Source organism: Lissotriton helveticus, chromosome 4_1 (genome assembly GCF_964261635.1).
Source record: "Lissotriton helveticus chromosome 4_1, aLisHel1.1, whole genome shotgun sequence".
Taxonomy (NCBI): Eukaryota; Metazoa; Chordata; class Amphibia; order Caudata; family Salamandridae; genus Lissotriton; species Lissotriton helveticus.
Window position 1 is genome coordinate 135,050,979 of NC_136063.1, and position 19,774 is coordinate 135,070,752.

At 46.5% G+C, this 19,774-nt stretch overlaps 1 protein-coding gene across 2 annotated transcripts in view; it reads left to right on the forward strand.

Annotated features, from left to right (window-relative positions):
• The window catches only part of OPLAH (5-oxoprolinase, ATP-hydrolysing), a 270,496-nt gene that overhangs the window by 86,731 nt on the left and 163,991 nt on the right, over window positions 1-19,774 (forward strand). For both annotated transcript variants that reach the window (XM_078686543.1, XM_078686544.1), the window contains exon 3: window positions 6,732-6,923. In XM_078686543.1, coding sequence (XP_078542669.1) covers window positions 6,732-6,923 — 192 coding nt within the window. The remainder of the gene's footprint in view (window positions 1-6,731; window positions 6,924-19,774) is intronic.

Here is a 19,774-nt window from a genome sequence, read left to right on the forward strand (position 1 = left end):
TGCCAAAGGTTGACCATGTGGCATTGATTTTTGGTTCAGTGGCTGCTAGGCACTGGGGTTTGGAGTAGAGGCTTGCGTCAATGAGGAGATCGCTCTTTATGTTGTCAGTTTTTTGGGTAAAGAAAGCAGCGAAGTCTTCACAGGAGGGTGCCTCACGCCCAGTGTTGAGTGGTTGGGGTTGATCCTTGGATTGTGATCTGATTAGCTCAAACAGTTTTCTCGGGCGGTTTTTTGCTTGGTCGAGCTGGATGCTGAAGAAGTCTGATTTTGAGCGTTTTATTTTCCTGAAGTAGGCGTTTCTCTTTTTCTTCAGATCTTTTAGGTGCGTTGCCGAGGGAGCTGATCTCCAGGTACGCTCTGCCATTCGCATGTCTCGTCTATCTTCATTGAGTCTCCCGTCGTACCATGGATTGGAGATTTTAGTAGAGACTCTTTTTAGCTGCATAGGTGCCGCCTCATTAATTATAGAGGTCATAGCGTTGAGATAGTGGTCAGTCAGTGTTTGAACGTCCGTATCGCCTGTCGGTGGCAGTAGGAGATTGCACCTGTTAGGGGGCAAAGAGCATGGGTTGAGTTTTTTCATGTCTCTTTTCCAGACTTTGGGCTTGGAGAATTGAATCGGGTTGACTTTAACTTTTTCATTGATAAAGAATGTGACAATATGATGATCTGACCAGTCACAGGGTTGGATGGACTCGAGTTGGATAGACTCCTCTTTGGAGATGATCAGGTCGAGGATAGAACGTTTCTCGTGAGTCGGGCTGTTGCATATTTGGGTGAGGTTGAGGGCATCGAGGAAGTTTTTAAGACTATTTACCACCGCGTCATTGCTATCGTTCCAGTGGAGGTTGAAGTCACCAAGGTATATTTAGGTGAGCTGCCGTCCGGAATTGGTTGAGATCATATCCATGATTTGTTGGGAAAAGGTGAAGTTGTCCCTGGGTGGGTGGTAGATGCTGTGAAGAGAGCATATCGGTTTGCCCTCACTAATAATGTCGAGGCAGATGTATTCCCAGGATGTTGGGGATGGTAGGGAGGTGGAATTGACTTTCTGAACAGAGAGGTTATTCCTGTAGATGCATGCAATTCCACCACCTACTTTGCCTGCTCTGTCTAGCCTGATAATGTGGTAGTTGAGAGGAACCAGAATGTCCATTATAGGTGTCGAAGATTCAGTTAGCCAGGTTTCAGTCAGGATGATGAGGTCAAGGTCCAGCGATAAGAGGAGATCGGCAATGGCGGCAGAATGTTTCGAGGCCGATCTGCAGTTGAGGAGAGTGCATTTGAGACGGGGTGTGTTGAGGGTGGTAGACAGTTCTAGAGAGAGAGGGACTTTTCTAAGGTTATTGGGGATGGAGAATCTGCTGTTTAGTGTGGGGGGTCTAAGGGGATTTGAGTGTATCGTGGGAATGTTGAGGTGTGGGGTGGTTGTGTGATTTTAGGGGGCTGGGTCATAGGAGGGAAGAAGGGTGAGTGTGTCGAGGTCAGAAGTAGAGTTGTGGGTGCGACGAGGGCGGTTGTTGCGATTGCTAGCTGGGAGTGAGGTCAGGTTGGGGGAGAGTTGAGTGAGAGAGTTAGTCGGAAGGGTGGGGGACCCGTTGGGTGGGGAGGTGTAGATGTGTGAGGTGTTGCAGGGGCGACGAGGGGGACGAGGGCAGTTACTGCGCCTATGAGCAGGGATTGACGCCCGGTTTGGGGCGTGTTGAGTGAGGGAGTCAGCCGGAGGGGTAGGGGACAAGTTGGGTGGGGGAGGTGGGTGAGGGGTGTATGGGGTGTGTGGCGAGTAGTTCCTTGATGTTGTGTATGTCTTCTTTGATCTGAGAGAGGGTGGCCATGATGGTGTCCATTGTGGGGTAGGTGGTGGAGGTGGGGGCGGCAGTCAGAGGTGAATGACTGACCAGGGAGTTCGTGTGCAGGTGGGAGCGTGGGCTGGTGTTCGAGGAGGTATGCGTTGTGTTGGTGTACGGGAAGGTGTTAGGGAGGAGGGAGGTTTTGGGCGGGAGGGGTGTGGATGAGGAGGGGTGGAGGTTGGTGGTATGAGAGAGGGCATTGATGGTAGGCGGGGGGGTCAGGGTGTAGGCTGGGAGACTGATAGTCGTGGTGGGGGTGCCGGAAGGGTAATGGGGGCTGAGAGTAGGAGGAGAAATGGGATTGGTGGTGGTCATGTTGTGGGGAGGGGGAGTTAGATTAAGAGAGGAGGTGTGTTCTCCGTGGTTGGTTAGGGGGTAATGGGGACTGAGAATGGGGGGGGATGAAGGGGGGGATTTGTAGAAGTGCGTGTTGTTCTGGTGCTGGACTAGGTTAGGTGTGTTGGGGGGGGAGCTGTGCTGTCAGGGGTGAGCGGAGTGTTGATGCCCGCTGTAGGTGTGAGAGGAGTGCTGCTGGTATGTGTGGAGGTCTGGGGGTTGGTAGAAGGGGTGGGGGTGTGAGTGGTGTATGAGGGGGAGCGATCTGTGTCTGTGTTTGAGGCGTGTGTTACAACTGCCTGGTGCTGAACTGGGATAGAGGGGTTGTGGGTGGGAGATGAGCGATATGGGGTGGTAGGTGTGTCCCTGGTTGAGGAGTATGTAGTTGTGAGGTCATGGTTGGTGTGACTGGAGGGGATATGAGTGTTGGTCCGCGAATGGGAGAGGTGCTCTTTGAAGGTGGGGAACAAGTTGTCTAGCAGTTCCAGGTTCCTGTCTGTGGATTGAGATAGGACAAACCCGTTATTGTAAATGGTGATGGTGGCTCTGCCTGGAAAGAATTGGGATGGTGTGATGGAGAGAGTTAGGCTGTAAGCGGATTTCCTGGTGGAGGAGACGGTGAGTAGGGTGAGGAACGCTTTTCTCCATTGAGCTCTGCGTGTGGTGTGGAATATGATATCAGTGTTCAGGGATCCATTGTCCGGTGAGAAGTAGGTGTCAGCAAAGGGGGTTTCATGGTGTGACCTAAGGAAGTTGTGTTTAAAGCGTTTAGCGGCTTTTTTGGTGAGTGACGGTGGGTAGTTGATTTTATATGTGTGATTGCCGATAGGATCCATGTTGCGATGATGGTTTAGTTGGGAATGGGAGAATGCACTATAGTGTTACACATGTGCAGGAAAAACAAATACATACAATAGGTTACACGGTGCAAGAGTAGTACTAGTGATCAATCAGCATATCCCAAATGTAAGAGTGTGCAGAGAAGCATATACATACAATAAGTTATAGAGAACAAAAGTGGCACTAGTGATCAATCAGCATAACCAAGATATACGAGTGTGCAGTAGAGCAAATACATACGGTATTACAGAGTAGAGCAAATACATACGGCATTACAAAGTACCCAAGTGAAGTATAATACTGGGACAGGATACAGATGCAAATATCAAGTTACATGGATCAAAGTGACCCTAAATGGCAGAAGTGACACTAGTGATCAACCAGAGATATATGGATCAAGAGTGACCCTAGGGGGCAGAGGTGACACTCGTGAGCAACCAGAGATATATGGGGTAGTAGTCGGTGCTTTAGAGTGAAGAGTGAAAATGGATGCAGGTTGTAGAACTGTGCATAATAGTGCAGAATACCTTAGAAGTATATTAGGTATGAGGTAGCAGTCTGTGCATAACAGGAGCGAAAAAGTAGGAATGGGAGCAGGTTGCGGAAATGTGCAGAGTAGTGCAGAATACAAGTGCAAGTATAATACTGATAGAATATAAGGACAGGATACAAATACAACAGTTTACGTGAATCAAAACTCAAGAATCAAAAGTGACATTAGTTGGCAAACCAAAAAATATGAGGTAGCAATCTGTGCATTTACAAATGTTAAAAATACAGGTAGAAGTGGCACTAGTGAGCAACCAAAATATATGAGGTAGTAATCTGTGCATTACAAAAGTTCAAAATACAGGTAGAAGCGACACTAGTGAGCAACCAGAAATATATGAGGTAGCAATCGGTGCGTTACAGGAGAGAAGAGTGAGCATGGTTGCAGGTTGCAGAAGTGTGCAGAGTAGTGCAGAATAAAGAAGAAGTATGCGATATCGGAGGTAGCCTAACAGGAGGGAACAGTGCAGGTTGCGGAAATGTGCGGAATAGTGCAGAATACATGTGTAAGTATACTGCTGATCGAATGTAAGAACAGAGTACAGATGAAGACAATAGTGTACATGAATCAAAAATCATAAAAATCAGAAATGACATTAGTTAGCAACCAAGGCAAATGAGGTAGCATTGCATTACAGATGTTCAAAATACAGGTAGAAGAATAATACTGCAGTAATAGGTATATGAGGTAGCAATCTGTGCATTACAAATGTTCAAAATACAGGTATAGGTATAATACTGCAATAATAGGCAAACATTCTTTCAGAAATGAGGTAGCAATCTGTGCATTACAAATGTTCAGAATAAAGCTAGGAGTGTAATACTGCACTAATAGGCAGACATTCTTTCATATATGAGGTAGAAATCTGTGCATTACAAATGTTCAAAATATAGTTAGGAGTATAATACTACAAAAATAGGCAGGCATTCTTTCACAAGAAGGTGTAGATACCTAACTGAGCAAAGTACTCAGTAGTTGAGATTAGTCTAGAATGATAAATTCTTAGTGAGTGTTCCGATACTGAAGAAAAAGACTAGTCCAGGATGTCCGCCCATGAGAGAGACTAGCCTAAAATGGCCGCCAAATAGTTGAGATCAAGACAGTAGTCCTCTGTTAGTTGCTGTTGCTTAGATAGCAGGGGAGAGCAGTTTCCCTTCACAATCATGCAGGCAGGGGAGATAGAGATATCAGTCCTCTGTCTGCTGCTATTAGTTTGAGCACAGGGGAAGGGATTACACTTTCTTATTAAGCAAGCAATGCTCAAGGCTAGCTATGAGGAATTCTTATCTCTGTGTGGGGGAGTTAAGCCGAGGAGCCTTGTGGACAACAGAGGTACGGGGGGGATTTATTGCTACAGTTTTATGGCCCCAGCCATTTTGAACAAAGGAGTTAGTTTTTAAAAAGTGAGCAGGCGGGTGGGAGAAATAGATACCTTAAGTTTCTGTGTGCCTGTTGATTTTGCCAGCAGAGTTTTACAGAAGGACTGTTTTAGTCCATGATTGGCTCAGTCCCTTCCGCTTCATAGATATATGTGAGCTGCATGTACGTGATCCCAGATCAGGGCTCCAAGCCTGTATTATCCTGAAAAGCGGCTCAGCCGATTACCAGGTATCCACCAGTGCCGATGAGGGCAGGCTTCGGTCTTCTGTTGCCCCTACCGCTCCTGTTAGACTCCGGGTTCACTTCACTCGCTCCTCTGGGTAACGGTGCCACAGCCTCCGGTCGCATCCAGTCTCCGGTGCAGCCGGCGGCAATCTCTACTCCTCTGTTGTCTATCCTTTGACCGTATCCATCCTACGGTGCTGCGGTGCGGGGGGATATGGGGGGGGGGGTCTGCCACGTCCCTTTGCAGACTCGGCGCAACAGCCAACGTCCTCCACCGTGTAGCGGACAGGAAGGGGGCCTTTTTGAATCCTCCGAAGCCGATGGGGCTCCTCTGATGTGGCGCGGCGGGCCTTTCTCAGCCCCCTGACGCCTCTGTGATTCACTGCCTTCGAGCGTGCGGGCGGTGCTGGCTCATCAGGCTCCCGGAGCTTCAGCCGCCTCTACGGCGCGCCGGGGGTGCCCTCCTATGCCTCCGTGAATCCTCTCTGCTCCCCGATGCCTCTGGGCCTCCTTTGCTGCTCACCAATGCACCAGCCCGCGTATCTGCTGAACGGGCGGGGGGGGCCTCTCTCAGCCCTCCAATGTCGTCGAGCGGGCGGTGCAGGCTCAGCAGGCTCCCGGACCTTCTAGGGCACGACGTGGGTGTCTTCTTATTCCGCCGCGAATCCAATGCTGGGCTGGAGACTATCTGGAGACAGGATAATCTGCGGTGTTCCGCGGTGAATCCAATGCTGGTATTCTGTGGTATCTGTGGTATTCCGCCGTGAATCCAATGCTGGGCTGGCGACTATCTGGAGACAGGATAATCTGCGGTGGTCCGCGGTGCAGGCTCAGCAGGCTCACGGAGCTTCAGTGTCTGAGACGAGTGTCCGATCGCGGGGCTATTCAGGCTCCATAACCTCCGTTAATCAGGTCACCGTGCAATCCAGTTACTTGTGTTCTTTTTCTGTTGTTGTTCCGTCGAGCTGGTGGGGGCTGGTGGGTGCTAACAGGGATAATGCCCGCTAAGGGATCCCAAGCACTGGGAGCTCTTCACAGGAGCTCCTACCAAGCGGCCATCTTGCTTAGTCTGCTCTTGACATGAGATACGCAATCATATTCTATGATTGCGTATCTCATGTCATTGGTAGCTATTAGATGCAAAGGATGGCTGCCAGTGTGAACTAAGGCTACCATATGTTAATGATGCTCACCATACATATGTGTACATAGTATTGCCACATGTGCACACACAAACGCACTGGACCCCAGTCCAACTGCACCAGTTGCACTAATGATAGCTATGTCCCATGGAGACCCAGTGGTGAAATAATCTACACCTTTATACTAACACATTGAACCTTCTGAGTGCCTTACAGAGGAACCCATTAATGGGTGCTACAAACTCAGGAAGTCTTCATTAATGTTTAGGTTGCAAGGCAGCTAAGGGCAGGTTCTGTTGCTTTTTATGCATCTGCAAAATCATTTCAATCTGTGACAGTTGACCTATCTGTAGAAGGAAAGTTATTAAAGTACAGTTGATGTTTGTTAATTGAGTTGTTTCTCCCTAGGAGTGTGGAATAGCCTTCCCAAGGGACCGTGCCATCGATACATCAAGAATTGACTGGATCCGAATGGGTACGACAGTGGCCACGAATGCTCTGCTGGAGCGGAAGGGGGAGCGGATCGCCTTGGTCATCACTAAAGGATTTAAAGACCTGCTGCACATCGGCAACCAGTCACGGCCGAAGATCTTTGACCTCGTAAGTGGACACTGGCACAATGTCTGACCCATCCTCAATATCGCACAGCAGCCTGCTAGAGGTTTTTGGAAGTGTCAGTGAATCATACTGCTTGCTGTTGCTCTAAAATGCTGGGGTTATGGAGTGATAAACAGTAAAACATAGTGGGCTTTCTCAAGTGTTGTTAGGTAGCCCTTTGAACTTTGCATTAGGTACCCTTCTAAACTCTGTAGTCTTATTTGAATTTGATTTTCTAGCTCATCTCATGTCATTGCTTCTCAGTCTCATCTCGTATCAATCACATCTCATGTAATCTCAATCTCATCTCATCAAATCTCAGTTTCATCTCAGCTAAATCTCATTTGTCTCAATATCATCTCAATGATTGTCTCATTTAAGTCGCCTCTCAACCTCAATCTCATATCATCTATTTTACCTCCATTCCATCTCATCTCAGTCTCATCTCAATCTAAATCTCATCTCATCACTCCCATCTCAATCTTATTTCAATTTCATCTCATGTCGTACATCCTAATGTTGGAGTGCTGCTAGTTCTTCCCAGCTAAGGTGTCTCTCAACGATGGGCATCTGGGCATTAAGGCCAGAGAGAGCTAGGGTGACTTCCACTTCTGACTCCCCACCAAGGCCCTTCTCTTTACCTCTGCATCCTCCAGAACAGGCTTGAGACACAAGGACCGAGTGTGAGATGCACAATTTGTCTTCTTTCATAAGGACCAACACCCAAGCACTGAGGTGAAAATCTCTGTGTTTGCAATCGGGGGGTGTAACAAAGGCCCCTACAGCATTTGCAGAGTATGGGTCCCTGTTCAGCCTCAGAACTTTGTAAATCTGGGATATGGACAGAGTGGGTGACATTTTTAGGGGACCCTCATCAATTTTTCTGCAGTCAAACTAATAATGTGATTCTTTTTTGCAAATGTCTGAAGGTTCTGGCCTTACATTTTATTACTAATCATTCAGCCAGCGCCAAGAGGGTACTGATTTACATGGCATAAAAATGTTGAACAAATTATCAGTAGGTAAGTTGAATCCTCCCTGGAGCTGCATGAGCTGAACACATACGCTTGGATGAGGACGCAGAGCAGCCAGTGGCCTCTCAACTAAAGATGTGCACCGTAGCAAGCGCCCACCAAAGACTGAAAGGGAGCTGGGTCTTCCAGAGTAGCAGCAGGTTGAGAGGTATTTAGGTCTGAGGTGGAAAGCTCAACAGTATGTCCTTTCTCCTTACAAGTTCCCCTAGAAAAGCAACACAGATCTAACCATTCTCCTATGCATTTCGCCTCCTTGGACGGACAGACAAGTGTACTCAGCCAATTCCTGAAGGGAACGTGCAACTAATGTGCATTTTGATTGCCCCAGAGAGCATCTACTCCACTCCTGGGTGATTCTACCCATATCACCACCTTAGGGAATCAATGGTAGCTGAGTACCTGTCCATTCTTTGCAACTTGTGCAATTGCACTGTTGTGAAGCGAGGCCCACCTGAGGTGTACCCAAGGATCGTGCGCGGATAGTGCTCAGTATGTCTCACGTGCTCCCACGGATTGCCCCTTGAGGCTTGTGCTGTGATCTTGCTCCTTCTTATCACAAGCTGTGTACCTTTCCTTTCGAACATGTATTCACATCTATGTGTGGATTGCTAGTTGAGCATTGGTTTTGTTGTCCTGGGGCTTCTTGGAAGTTCCAAGCAGTGGCAGTCACCTCTCGCTACAAGTGGGAGCACCAGGCATGGAGAACTGTATCTCCAATAAAAAGAACTTTACTACAGATTTGTGTACGAGGACCCTGTGATTACAACATAATAGTGATAATGAGGATCCAGCAAAGTAGCCTGTACCTCTCCATGTGTAGGTGTGGCCCGACGCGTGTTACCAACGTCATGGGTGCACATCAAGATACAAATAAGTGGCGCTTTGATTTGCGGACACTAAACATCAAGCCAAGTGTGAGGGCAGGTGGACACCGAAGGGCATTGATAGCCGAGGAAAAAGCGGCCACTCAATGAAGGGTAGAGACAGTAGAGGGCAGAAACAGTCACTCTGAGTGAGTGTGCTATCTTAAGCAACCAGCGAAGGACAGAAGCAGGCGCTCTGTGTGCAACTCATATTTATGCAGTGACGGCCGCTCTGTGCATGGTAAACATTGATTTATTGACGTGTGTGTAATATATATTGTAATTGCATTTATATAGCGCTTACTACACCTGACGAGGCGTCTAAGTGCTTTTTCGGCGAGTAGCACGCTACTCCAGGACCGATACAAGATTAGTGTTGAATTAGTATAATGTAACATGCAAGTACATTTTAAGTGGTGGATAGGTTAGTCAGTTATTTGGATTTGGAATGATAGCAGAAGGATAGAGGAGGTAACAGGTTTGTATTTATAAAGCGCTTGTTACCCCTGAAGGGGTGTTAACGCACACTATTCAGGAAGCCCATAAAGGATTAGTGGTGAATTAATATGGCGAAATATGAAAGTAATTTCAGTGGTGGATATTAGTCAGTTATTCGAAGTGAGAAGGATAGCGGAGGGATAAAAGGGGAAGAAAGGTTTGCATTCATATAGAACTTGTAACCCCTGATGGGTGTTGAAGCGCTTTTCTGGCGAGTAGCACGCCACTCTCTACACCAGCCCATGATCCTAACGCGATCCAACTCTTAAGGCCGTGATGAGCGTGAGCAGTGGATCGCACGCTAAAGGCAAGGGCAGTGGCAGCTGCTCCAAGCACGCAGGAGTCCCACGTGGCCAGTCAAGGCCATGGTGAGCGCGAGCAGCAAGGCACACACGTGGAATAGCGCAGCTTGGCAAACTCTCAAGAAAGGAACCAACAAGTGTTCGGAGCCAAGAAGAGTTAAGCTCTTCAGTGAACTCACAGTTTTAGGCAATATTGTTCCCCCAAATACAGCGAGCCATTCGAAGAGCATACTCTCATCGGCACTCTTCAATATGGGTTGCTGACACTCTTCAATACTGTGAGGGCTTGAGGAAAAAACCTTAGGCACGGTCAAACCTCTAGCTACGCCAACCTTAAGAACACAGTGCACCAAGGCAATAGCTATCAAGTCTTGATCTTCTGACTTATTCCAAGCTAGTGATTCTAGGTAAGGTTTTATTAAATAATGGAACTTACCTCATTAACACCTCAACCACCTTTTTTAGCTCAACCTGGATTCCCACCTTTATAGTGGAAGGAATGGGTGGACTTCTTTTATAGTTATTCGGAAGCTCTATATGGACAAGATTTCACGGCAAGTCGGAAAAAAGCAATCCTATAAAGTACTCTACGGAAGGAAGGATAGCATGTTTTAAATACTCGACCCCGCACACAATTCAGCGAAGACATCACTGACTTCATCAGCCCACACGCCCTCCCCTCCGAGGACTACATTCTACTGGGGGACCTCAACTTCCACCTGGAAAAGAAAAACGACAGCAACACCACGACCCTACTGGACAACCTGACCAACCTCGGACTCGAACAACTTGTCAATACCCCCACCCACTAAGCTGGACACACGCTCGACCCAATCTTCACCTCCAGCAAGCACATCTCCTTCAATCACACCACAGCTCTCCACTGGACGGACCACAGCTGCGTTCACTTCAACTACAAAAAGATCACGACCCACAACCCCCCACAACCTATTCCCCGAAGAAACTGGAACAAAATTACTACCGACCAGCTCTTCACATCGCTTCACCAAAACCCTCCCGCCAAATCATCGGACCCAAACCAAGCAGCCACCAACCTCACAAATTGGATCACCCACAGCGCTGACGAACTAGCACCCTTGAAAAACCATCAAATCAAGCAAGGTAGCAAAAAAGCCCCCTGGTTCAACGATGACCTTAAGAAATCCAAGAAACTCTGTCATACCCTCGAGAAAACCTGGAGAAAAAACCCAACCACTGACAACCTGGCCACCTTCAAGAACGCCACCCGCAAACACCACCAACTGATCCGATCCACCAAGAAATCAGCAATCAAGGATCGCCTTGACAACAACACCCAAAACAGCAAGGAACTATTCAACATCGTCAAAGAATTTACCAACCCCACCGCCGGCTCCAACGACATCACTCCCTCCCAAGACCTGTGCGACTCCCTGGCCTCATTCTTCCACAACAAAATCGCCGACATACATAACAGCTTTGGAATCCAGTCCGAAGACCAGTCCACTCCACCCACCTCCAAACCAAAAACGCCCTCTAACAACCTTTGCGCCTGGAACCCAATCACCACTGAAGACACCGTCCGCCTGATGAACTCCATTCACTCGGGATCGCCAACCGACCCATGTCCCCATCACATTTTCAACAAAGCAGACTCCATTATCGCACCCCATCTCCGTGACGTCATCAACTGCTCCTTCAACTCCGCTACCTTCCCGGAAAGCTGGAAACATGCCGAACTCAGCGCCCTTCTGAAGAAACCCACAGCAGACCCCACTGAACTTAAGAACTACCGCCCCATCTCGCTCCTCCCATTCCCTGCCAAAGTCATTGAGAAAGCCGTCAACAGTCAGCTCGCCGCCTTCCTCGAATCCAACAAATCCCCCCTCACAGTCTGGCTTCCGAGCCAAACACAGCACCGAAACCGCCCTCATCGCAGCAACAGACGACATTCGAACTCTACTGGACAACAGAGAAACAGCGGTCCTCATCCTACTAGACCTCTCCGCAGCCTTCGACACAGTCTGTCGTAGCACCCTCATACAACGCCTCAGCAATGTCGGAATACAAGGAAAAGCATTGGACTGGATCATCTCGTTCCTCGCCGGAAGAACCCAGAGAGTCCGCCTCCCCCCTTTCAGATCAGAGGCTACCGAAGTCATCTGCGGCGTATCACAAGGATCATCACTCAGTCCCACCCTCTTCAACATATACATGAGCCCCCTTGCATCCATCGCACGCCAACACAACCTCAACATCATCTCCTACGCAAATGACACCCAGCTGATCCTCTCCCTCACCAAAGACCCAAACACCGCCAAAACCAACTTACACGAAGGAATGAAAGAAGTAGCCGAGTGGATGAAGAACAGCCGTTTAAAACTGAACTCGGACAAAACGGAAGTCCTCATCTTAGGTTCATCCCCCGCTGCCTGGGACGACTCATGGTGGCCACCGGCCCTGGGAACCGCACCCATACCTACGGACCACGCACGTAACCTGGGCTTCATCTTGGACTCCTCCCTCTCGATGCCCAGACTAGTCAACGCCGTCTCATCATCATGCTTCAACACCCTACGCATGCTCAAAAAAATCTTCCGCTGGATCCCCACCGAAACAAGAAAGACGGTCACCCACGCACTGGTCACAAGCCGACTGGATTACGGAAACACCCTTTACGCCGAAACCACAGCCAAACTACAGAAAAAACTCCAACGCATCCAAAACGCCTCTGCCAGACTCATACTAGAAATCCCCCGTCAAGCTCACATTTCCGGTCACCTGAAAGACCTTCACTGGCTCCCCGTCAACAAGAGAATAACGTTCCGTCTCCTCACCCACGCACACAAAGCCCTCTACGACCTAGGACCCGAATGCCTCAACACGCGACTGTCCTTCTACACCCCCACCCGCCAACTACGATCGTCCAATCAAGCCCTCGCCGCAATTCCGCGCATCCATAGATCCACCAGGAGCAGAAAAATGCAGAAACGACTATGGGCTGCCAAGGACCCATCTCTAAAAGAAGCTACAGATATTGCTAAGATTGTGGAACAATCCGATTGTGGTATTAAGGAAATGGATCAAAGAGATAATGGATCAAAGAGATAACAAGGGGGTAGTGAGGTGTCGGCGGTGGACATAGTGGATGAGGAGGTGGCGACAACTTCCAAGTGGAGTGCCACAGGGGGAAAGCGTGCCCTGGAAATAGAAATGTTCACAGGATTTGCAATAGGTGTGGCCAGAATGTGTAAGGAGAGTAATAAAGGCAAGGTGGAAGTGTTCATGGAAGGAACATCTACTGAAGAAAGTAATACCAGACCTGACAGAGTATTGTGTCTAGGGGTAGGGAAGGTTGAGGAGCAGAGGAAGACTGGACCCTAGGCCAAATATACCATCAGGAAGAGAAAGGTGGAACTGATGGTGGATTCTGGCTCATTGTATGTACTATCATTCCCAAAAGTATGTTCCTTTCAGAATGGCCTTGTGTGTGGTAGTTACCAGAGGGTATCAGGGTGAGCATATAGACATCATAGGGTATAGGTATACAGACGTGAAATTTAAGAATAGGCACGTCAAAGGCAAGGTTTATATAGCAGAGTCAGGACCACCTATGTTAGGGTGGTATCACCAATTTGATCTTCATATTAGGATAAACCTGCATGCACCTGTCCAGCCAGGTAATGCTAGTGGAGGATTCGACAGTGAGTGGCATACTAGAGGGTGCAAAAGAAGTGTTCAGAGAAGAAATGGGGCAGTTGGAGGGATATTGCGTGAAATAAAGCTTAAACAAAGAGCCATACTAGTGCAGCATAAGGTCAGGAGGATCCCAATCATAGTGAGGGAGGGAGTAAGGAAAATGTTACATAAGATGCTGAACAATGGCATTACCAAACCTATAGAAACGTCTGCTTGGATCTCTCTGGTAGTCATCACGGAGAAGGCAAATGGTAATTACACTGCATTTTTGTTTGGACCTTAAAGGTCTAAATCAGAATATAGTTACAGACAATTTTCCTCTGCCGAATATCAATGAGCTCATTTTATTGCTGCAAGGGAGGTAATATTTTTCTATATTGAACCTAAAGAATGCATACCATCAAATTCAGCTTCATGAGTCGTTGAATCCCTTGACAGCCTTCATAACAATGGAAGACACTTACCAGTACACAAGAAGGCCGTTCAGGCTGTCCTCAGCCGCTAGCGTCTTTCAGAGAATGGAAAATATGGTGTTTACGAATTTGAAAAATGTAAGATTTTTTTCAAGATGACATATTCGTGAATGATGACAGCGTGAGGTGCTAGGCATTCTCTCGGACTCAGGTCTGACATTGCTCAAAGAGAAATGTGCATTCCTTGTAACAGAGATTGAATACTTAGGACACACCTTATCTTTGCATGGGGTTAAACCAAAGAAATATTTACTTGCAGCAATGGAATTAACACCCATGCCTCAGGACAAGGACCAATTGTGGTAATTCCTGGGATTGATCGAATATTTTTCAAAGTTAGGCCAGAATTTTGCTACCAAGACCGAATGTTTAAAAGTGTTGATGAGGAAAGGAATCAACTACTTGTGGGGTGTAGAGCAACAAAACCTTTTTGAAAACATTAAACTAGAGATTTGCAGTGCAGGAATTCTTGTTCCCTTTGACACTAAGAAAAGGCAAATTCTCACAATGGATGCTAGTGTCACAGGTATCGGTGCTGTGATTTCCCCAAAACATGGATCCACGGATAAAACTATTGCGTTTGCTTCACTTTCACTCACCACTATTAAATGTCACTACTCTATATTTAAGAGAGAGAGATGGCAAAACAGCATGGGCAATGGAATATTTGAGAACATATGTGTGGGGACATCAGATTACTCTTCAAACTGACCACAAGCCACTAATGGAAACGTTATCCCGGGCGGTGCAGGTGAAGAGTCGGCGAGGTTGACAAGGCTGGCTTCACAGTCGCAGGAGTACAATTTTACAGTTGAATACATACCGTGCTGGAGGTATGTTAAAGCCAACTGTCTGTCAACGCTACCGTTGGACTGGAAGAGTGTGGATGAGGAAGGTGTGGGCAGAAGTGGAAGGAAGGAGCGGTAGCCAGTGTGGAGGAAGTCCTTCAGTGGAATCATGGTGCAGTAAAGAGCTCGGAAAGGTCATGTGACTTTTATAATGATGAAGTTGTGAAGGCAGTACAGGGAATTATCAGAAAGGGGGAAGAGAGAAAGTTCCCTACCTAATGCCCTTAGGCTCTTCAGTAAAGGGTTGGACGAGTTGTCACTGGTTGCTGATTAGGTGGTCATGGGTGCGGACAAGATTGTACCACCTACTGGTGTTTCAAAGCCGTTATTTTAAATTGCTCACAAGGGGCATCTGGGGCAAATGGTTACGTAGAAACGGTGAGGATAGAGTTTTGGTGGCCAAGGATGGACAATGATATAGTGGCATGGGTGGAGCGGTGTATTGAGTGCAAGGAATGCAAGAAGAGGTTGAAAGTGTGTTCCCAAGCTGCACTAGACAGCGTTAAGGATAAGGGTCAGGTGTGGCACAATGTATGCCTTGACTTTATTGGTCCTGTCTCTGGTGTCATTCTGGCGAAGAGATTTGCAATGGTATTGATAAGCATTCACTCATGGTGTTTGATTGTAAGGTTCCCTCTGGAAACATCTACGAAAATCACAATAAATGTACTACATGATATTTTCTGGGAAGAGGAGTTTCCTGCTGTCCTCATTACGGACAATGGAACTCAATTGACGTCTCAGGAGATGAAAGAGTTGCTGGGTGTACGTAGAATAACGACCACAAAAAACAAATGCGCCCCTTTGCTGGACTTTGACACCTTATCGTGTAGGAATTTCCTCATCACAAGTGTTCATCAATTGGCTGGCACACTACTCTTCCAATTCTAGAGATTTTATAAAAGATGTGTAAAAATTTAGCGGACAGGCCTCACACACCCTCCGGGTGTTAGGCTTCATAGTTGGCCATCCCACGTTCGCCAAAACATCCTCTAATGGCGGGCGAGCCCCTCAAACAGGGCTGTAAATCAGTCATTAGAAGGAAACCAAGGTAAAAAAAGATGGAAAGTCCTATAAAATTCCCTACCACCTACCATCCAAAACTCACTAGTCTTTAATCTTTGGTGGAAGAGGCATGTTAAAAAATGAAAAAAGGGGACAGTCAAAGCCCTATTATGGGGCTAGTGTTCACTAATAGTCAGGTTGACTTGTTTTAGCCCTTCGTTGACCCCAACGGGGTCCGGGGCTTTCTTTGGGACCAGGTTGGACCCTATTTGACCCTACAATGCTTCCCTACATATATTACACATGTGTTCCAATTCTACGCATATGATACCAGATTGCTACTCTGTTCAATCTGAGTCCTTCTCTTCTAGGAAGTTACTCCTAGGAGAGAACATATAAGCATATAGAATGAAAACAAATGTGTCAGTTACCAACAATACATATAAAATGTACATACATTTATACAGTGACATAGGTTTGTAGTATCCCAAGTCTTTATGTGAATAAAGTTTGCATGCAAAACTACTTCAATTTGCCACTGTAGGTGCATCATATAGAATCGTGCGAGTAATACACACTTTATTATCTTCCCCGTGCATGTGCAGGCCCAACATCTGAATCATATTCCACTCGTTAAGGGCAAAAAACACTCGTAGTTTTAGCTCAGTGAACCACATGCGACACTCATACAGCTTAAAATATCCTTACCCTAACTTTGGGGATTGTTCGCCTCATGGAGGAGCGGAGAGGGAGTCTTATAGTCACACTCTACATTGGTGCGGGTCATAAAACAAATATGCATACTTTGAAAAATCACACATGCATACATGGTTAAGAAATCCATAGTTAGTGGAAGGGGTGGTCACGTAGTTGGAAAGAAAAAGGGTCTGTATCGCACTCGCTGCATCTCCTAATGTGTATTCCCTAGCATCCTCCTGCCGTTACAGCAATTGCGGCGAATCAATGTTCCAAAGGGGGAAAATGGCGCCTGGTTGGTGACGTCTGACCGAGCCCTGGGCTTTGCCACCTGAGAAATGTAGACGCAGCCTTACAAGCTCATAAGGATACTCTGCGGGCCAGTAGTCAGCGGTACAACATTACTGTGGCTGGTCTAAAAGTGTGTGCAAATTGTTACCACCACCACTATGTGCTCAACAACCGGAGCACAAATATTTAGCCACCCTGCTGCGTGCGACTTAGTTTTTTAATCATGTCTGAGGATCCATAAATATAAAAAAAGAAGTGATTGCAATAGCTTGAAGGGCATCCAGTTTCCCCACATCCCCATACTCTATTTTTCTTATTCCCAAAACTCTTCTGAAAGCTAAATCATTCATGCCATTGTGCATATCAGTAGGGGCGCAATGGAGCAAGCATATTAATAACCCACAGGCATCTGCATTTCCACATTGCTCAATGGTTCAGAAATAGGGGGCAGAATCTTTTGTCACGTATTATATTGATCATTATAAGTATTTTAGGGGGAACTTGACCACGAGCAGAATTCAGGGTATCTTTCTACAAGGATCATGTAGTCAAGCTGACCCATTCCTATATTCATTATTAGGAGGGGTAATCTGCACTTGTGGTACTCGCTCAATGTAAAGGGGACCTATATTTGTATCCATGGAATATCAGCGTACAGGCCATCTAAATGCGTCTTCAGCGGGTACACCCACCGCTGTTCCATCTCAAGTAATATTCTGCTTATGTTAGTCCCTGGTCTATGCCCTAACACTTCTAGTATGACACACTGCAGTTCAGCCTCTGTATGATGTTTATTAAGGTAATGTTTCTTTAGGCAAGTAGATGTCTTTCTACATCAAATGGTGCTCTGATGTTCATTAATTCTTAATCAAATCTTACGAGTTGTCAAGCCAATGTACTTCTTATCACAAGGGCAGGTGCTTACATATACCACATTTTCAGTGTTGCAGTTAGTATGATGTCTTAGGACCCAAGGGCGGTCAGTCCCGATGTTCACTTCTTTTTGTTGTTTTGTAAAATGGCATACAGAGCAATCCCCACAGGGGAAATGCCCGACAACAGGGGGCAAGTCCCAGAGTGTTTTTGGGGTCTTCTGTATGCTCATCTAATTAGGAAAGGATGTGTGTATCAGCATGTTCCTCAGGCTCATACTTAGTTTAAAAGAAAATATTGGCAAGTTCCAGTCGACACCCGCTCTTTTAAGTATTGTTCAATTGTTGGAGATTATCCGCTTCACTGCATTGGATTCGGGTGTGAATGTTGTGACACAGGTTATTCTTTTCTCTACCTCTCATGGGTAGGTTTCCAGTATGACCTCTGTTATTACGATGGGCTAGTTTTTTTGCTGTTTTAACTACCCTAGATGGGTATATGCGTGCCTTAAATCTCTTGGCCAGCCTGTCTGCTTGTTCATCATAGGTAGCAGTATCCGAGCAATTGCGTCTAATCCGCAACAATTGTCATCCCCCAAAAACTTCTCCCATTCTCACGGAACCAGCACCAGTGGGGTTCTATGTGGTTAATATGTATGTGGAATAAGCCATTTGCACACTGCTTCGTATAACCCCCAGGCCAACGGGATGGTTGAAAGGGTAAATCGCATGATTAAAGGTGCTTTGGAATTAGCTTTAGCAAGCAATCTAGATATTGAGGAGGCAGTCTCTGATTTGCTGTGGGCGTATCGCACCACGAAGAATGTGGCCACCAAACACATTCCCTTTTATGATATGAGAGGGAGAACACCTATAGCTAAACGTTGTCCATCTTGGGTAAAGGAATTTGATGGAAGGAAAAGGCCTGACATCGAGTGGTGATTATTCCCGGTGAATGGGTCAAAGTGCCTTCTGGTCACGTTAAGAGGAATTTGAGAAAGTTTTGAAGGCCCTTTCAAGTTAAAGAGGTGGCATGTAGTCTTAGTCAATGGTTAGAGGTGGAACCTCCGTAGAGTGGCCAATTATTGTCCTTGTGAAAGTGAGGTTGGTAAACAAAGGGAAGAGGAAGGTGTTGATGGTGATGATGAGTGCAGTGGGTACATGTTGGTGCAATATCACAAGCTGGTGGGTGGTGTGAGATCAAGTTTCTGTATCTCTGGGCCCAGAGGAGGCAATTTGGATGATGGTGATGTAATGGGAAATCTCAGTTTTTAGAGACCCTCAAGACTCTGGAACCCCTGACTTATTTACCAGAATATGTAAGTTGATTGTGGTTTTATGGCATCAGTATGTGTAAGGTTTTCTTACCTTTTCATTTCAAAAGCAACTACAATGTGATTGCTTGTAAGTGTTAGCAACTTTCACTTAATTTTTATCTTTTTGTCTTTGGGTATCAAAAGAGAAATATTGTTCTTTGTAACTTACTTTTACATTATTCTGTAGCTTGTGGTGTGAAAGAAGGGAAATATGTTATGGCCTTGCTCCTTGTTATCACACGCTGTGTACCTTTCATTTCACACACGTATTTACATCTTATTGTGAAATGTTAGTTAAGCATTGGTTCTGTTGTCATGGTGCTTCTTTTAAGTTCCAGGCAGTGGCATTTATAGCTGGCTGGAAGTGGAAGCACCATGCATGCGGGACTGTATCTTCAATTAAGAACTTTACCACAGTTCTGAGTGTGTGGACCATGCGATCATAACAGCTTGCCTAGGAGTCAGAGTGACGAAGACTACGGTGGATGGATGCTCCACCCACCCGCCTTGGATTCATAAATACCTATCTGGGGATTCATTGATTTTTTTCTGTTCCTCATAACGACCAGGAAAAAAACCACGCAATCACACAGTCCAATTTAAATAGGGTGAGCAGTGTATGGTACTTTTCTGACGGCCCCTGCTCTGTCAAGCTGTCAGAAGAAGTTCTCAATGGACTGAACCAATAAGGCTCATGTGACGGAAAACTTAAGGTCTGCCCATCTCTAAATGAAGCAGGCGGATTGAGAATTTGGTGGATAGCGTGCTCCATCGCATCTGCGACGAAGGCCCCAAGTCTGTACGAGATGGACCTCCAAAATCCATCAGACTTTAAATGTAAGATCTGTCTTTCTGGTGATTATTTGTCATATCCAAAGTGCTGCCAGCCAATCAGATTCAGCTCTGGCAGGTTATTGGTAACAATGGTATAAGTTATTACCGCTCTTAAGTTGTTAGCACTTGCATTTTGGGAGGGAG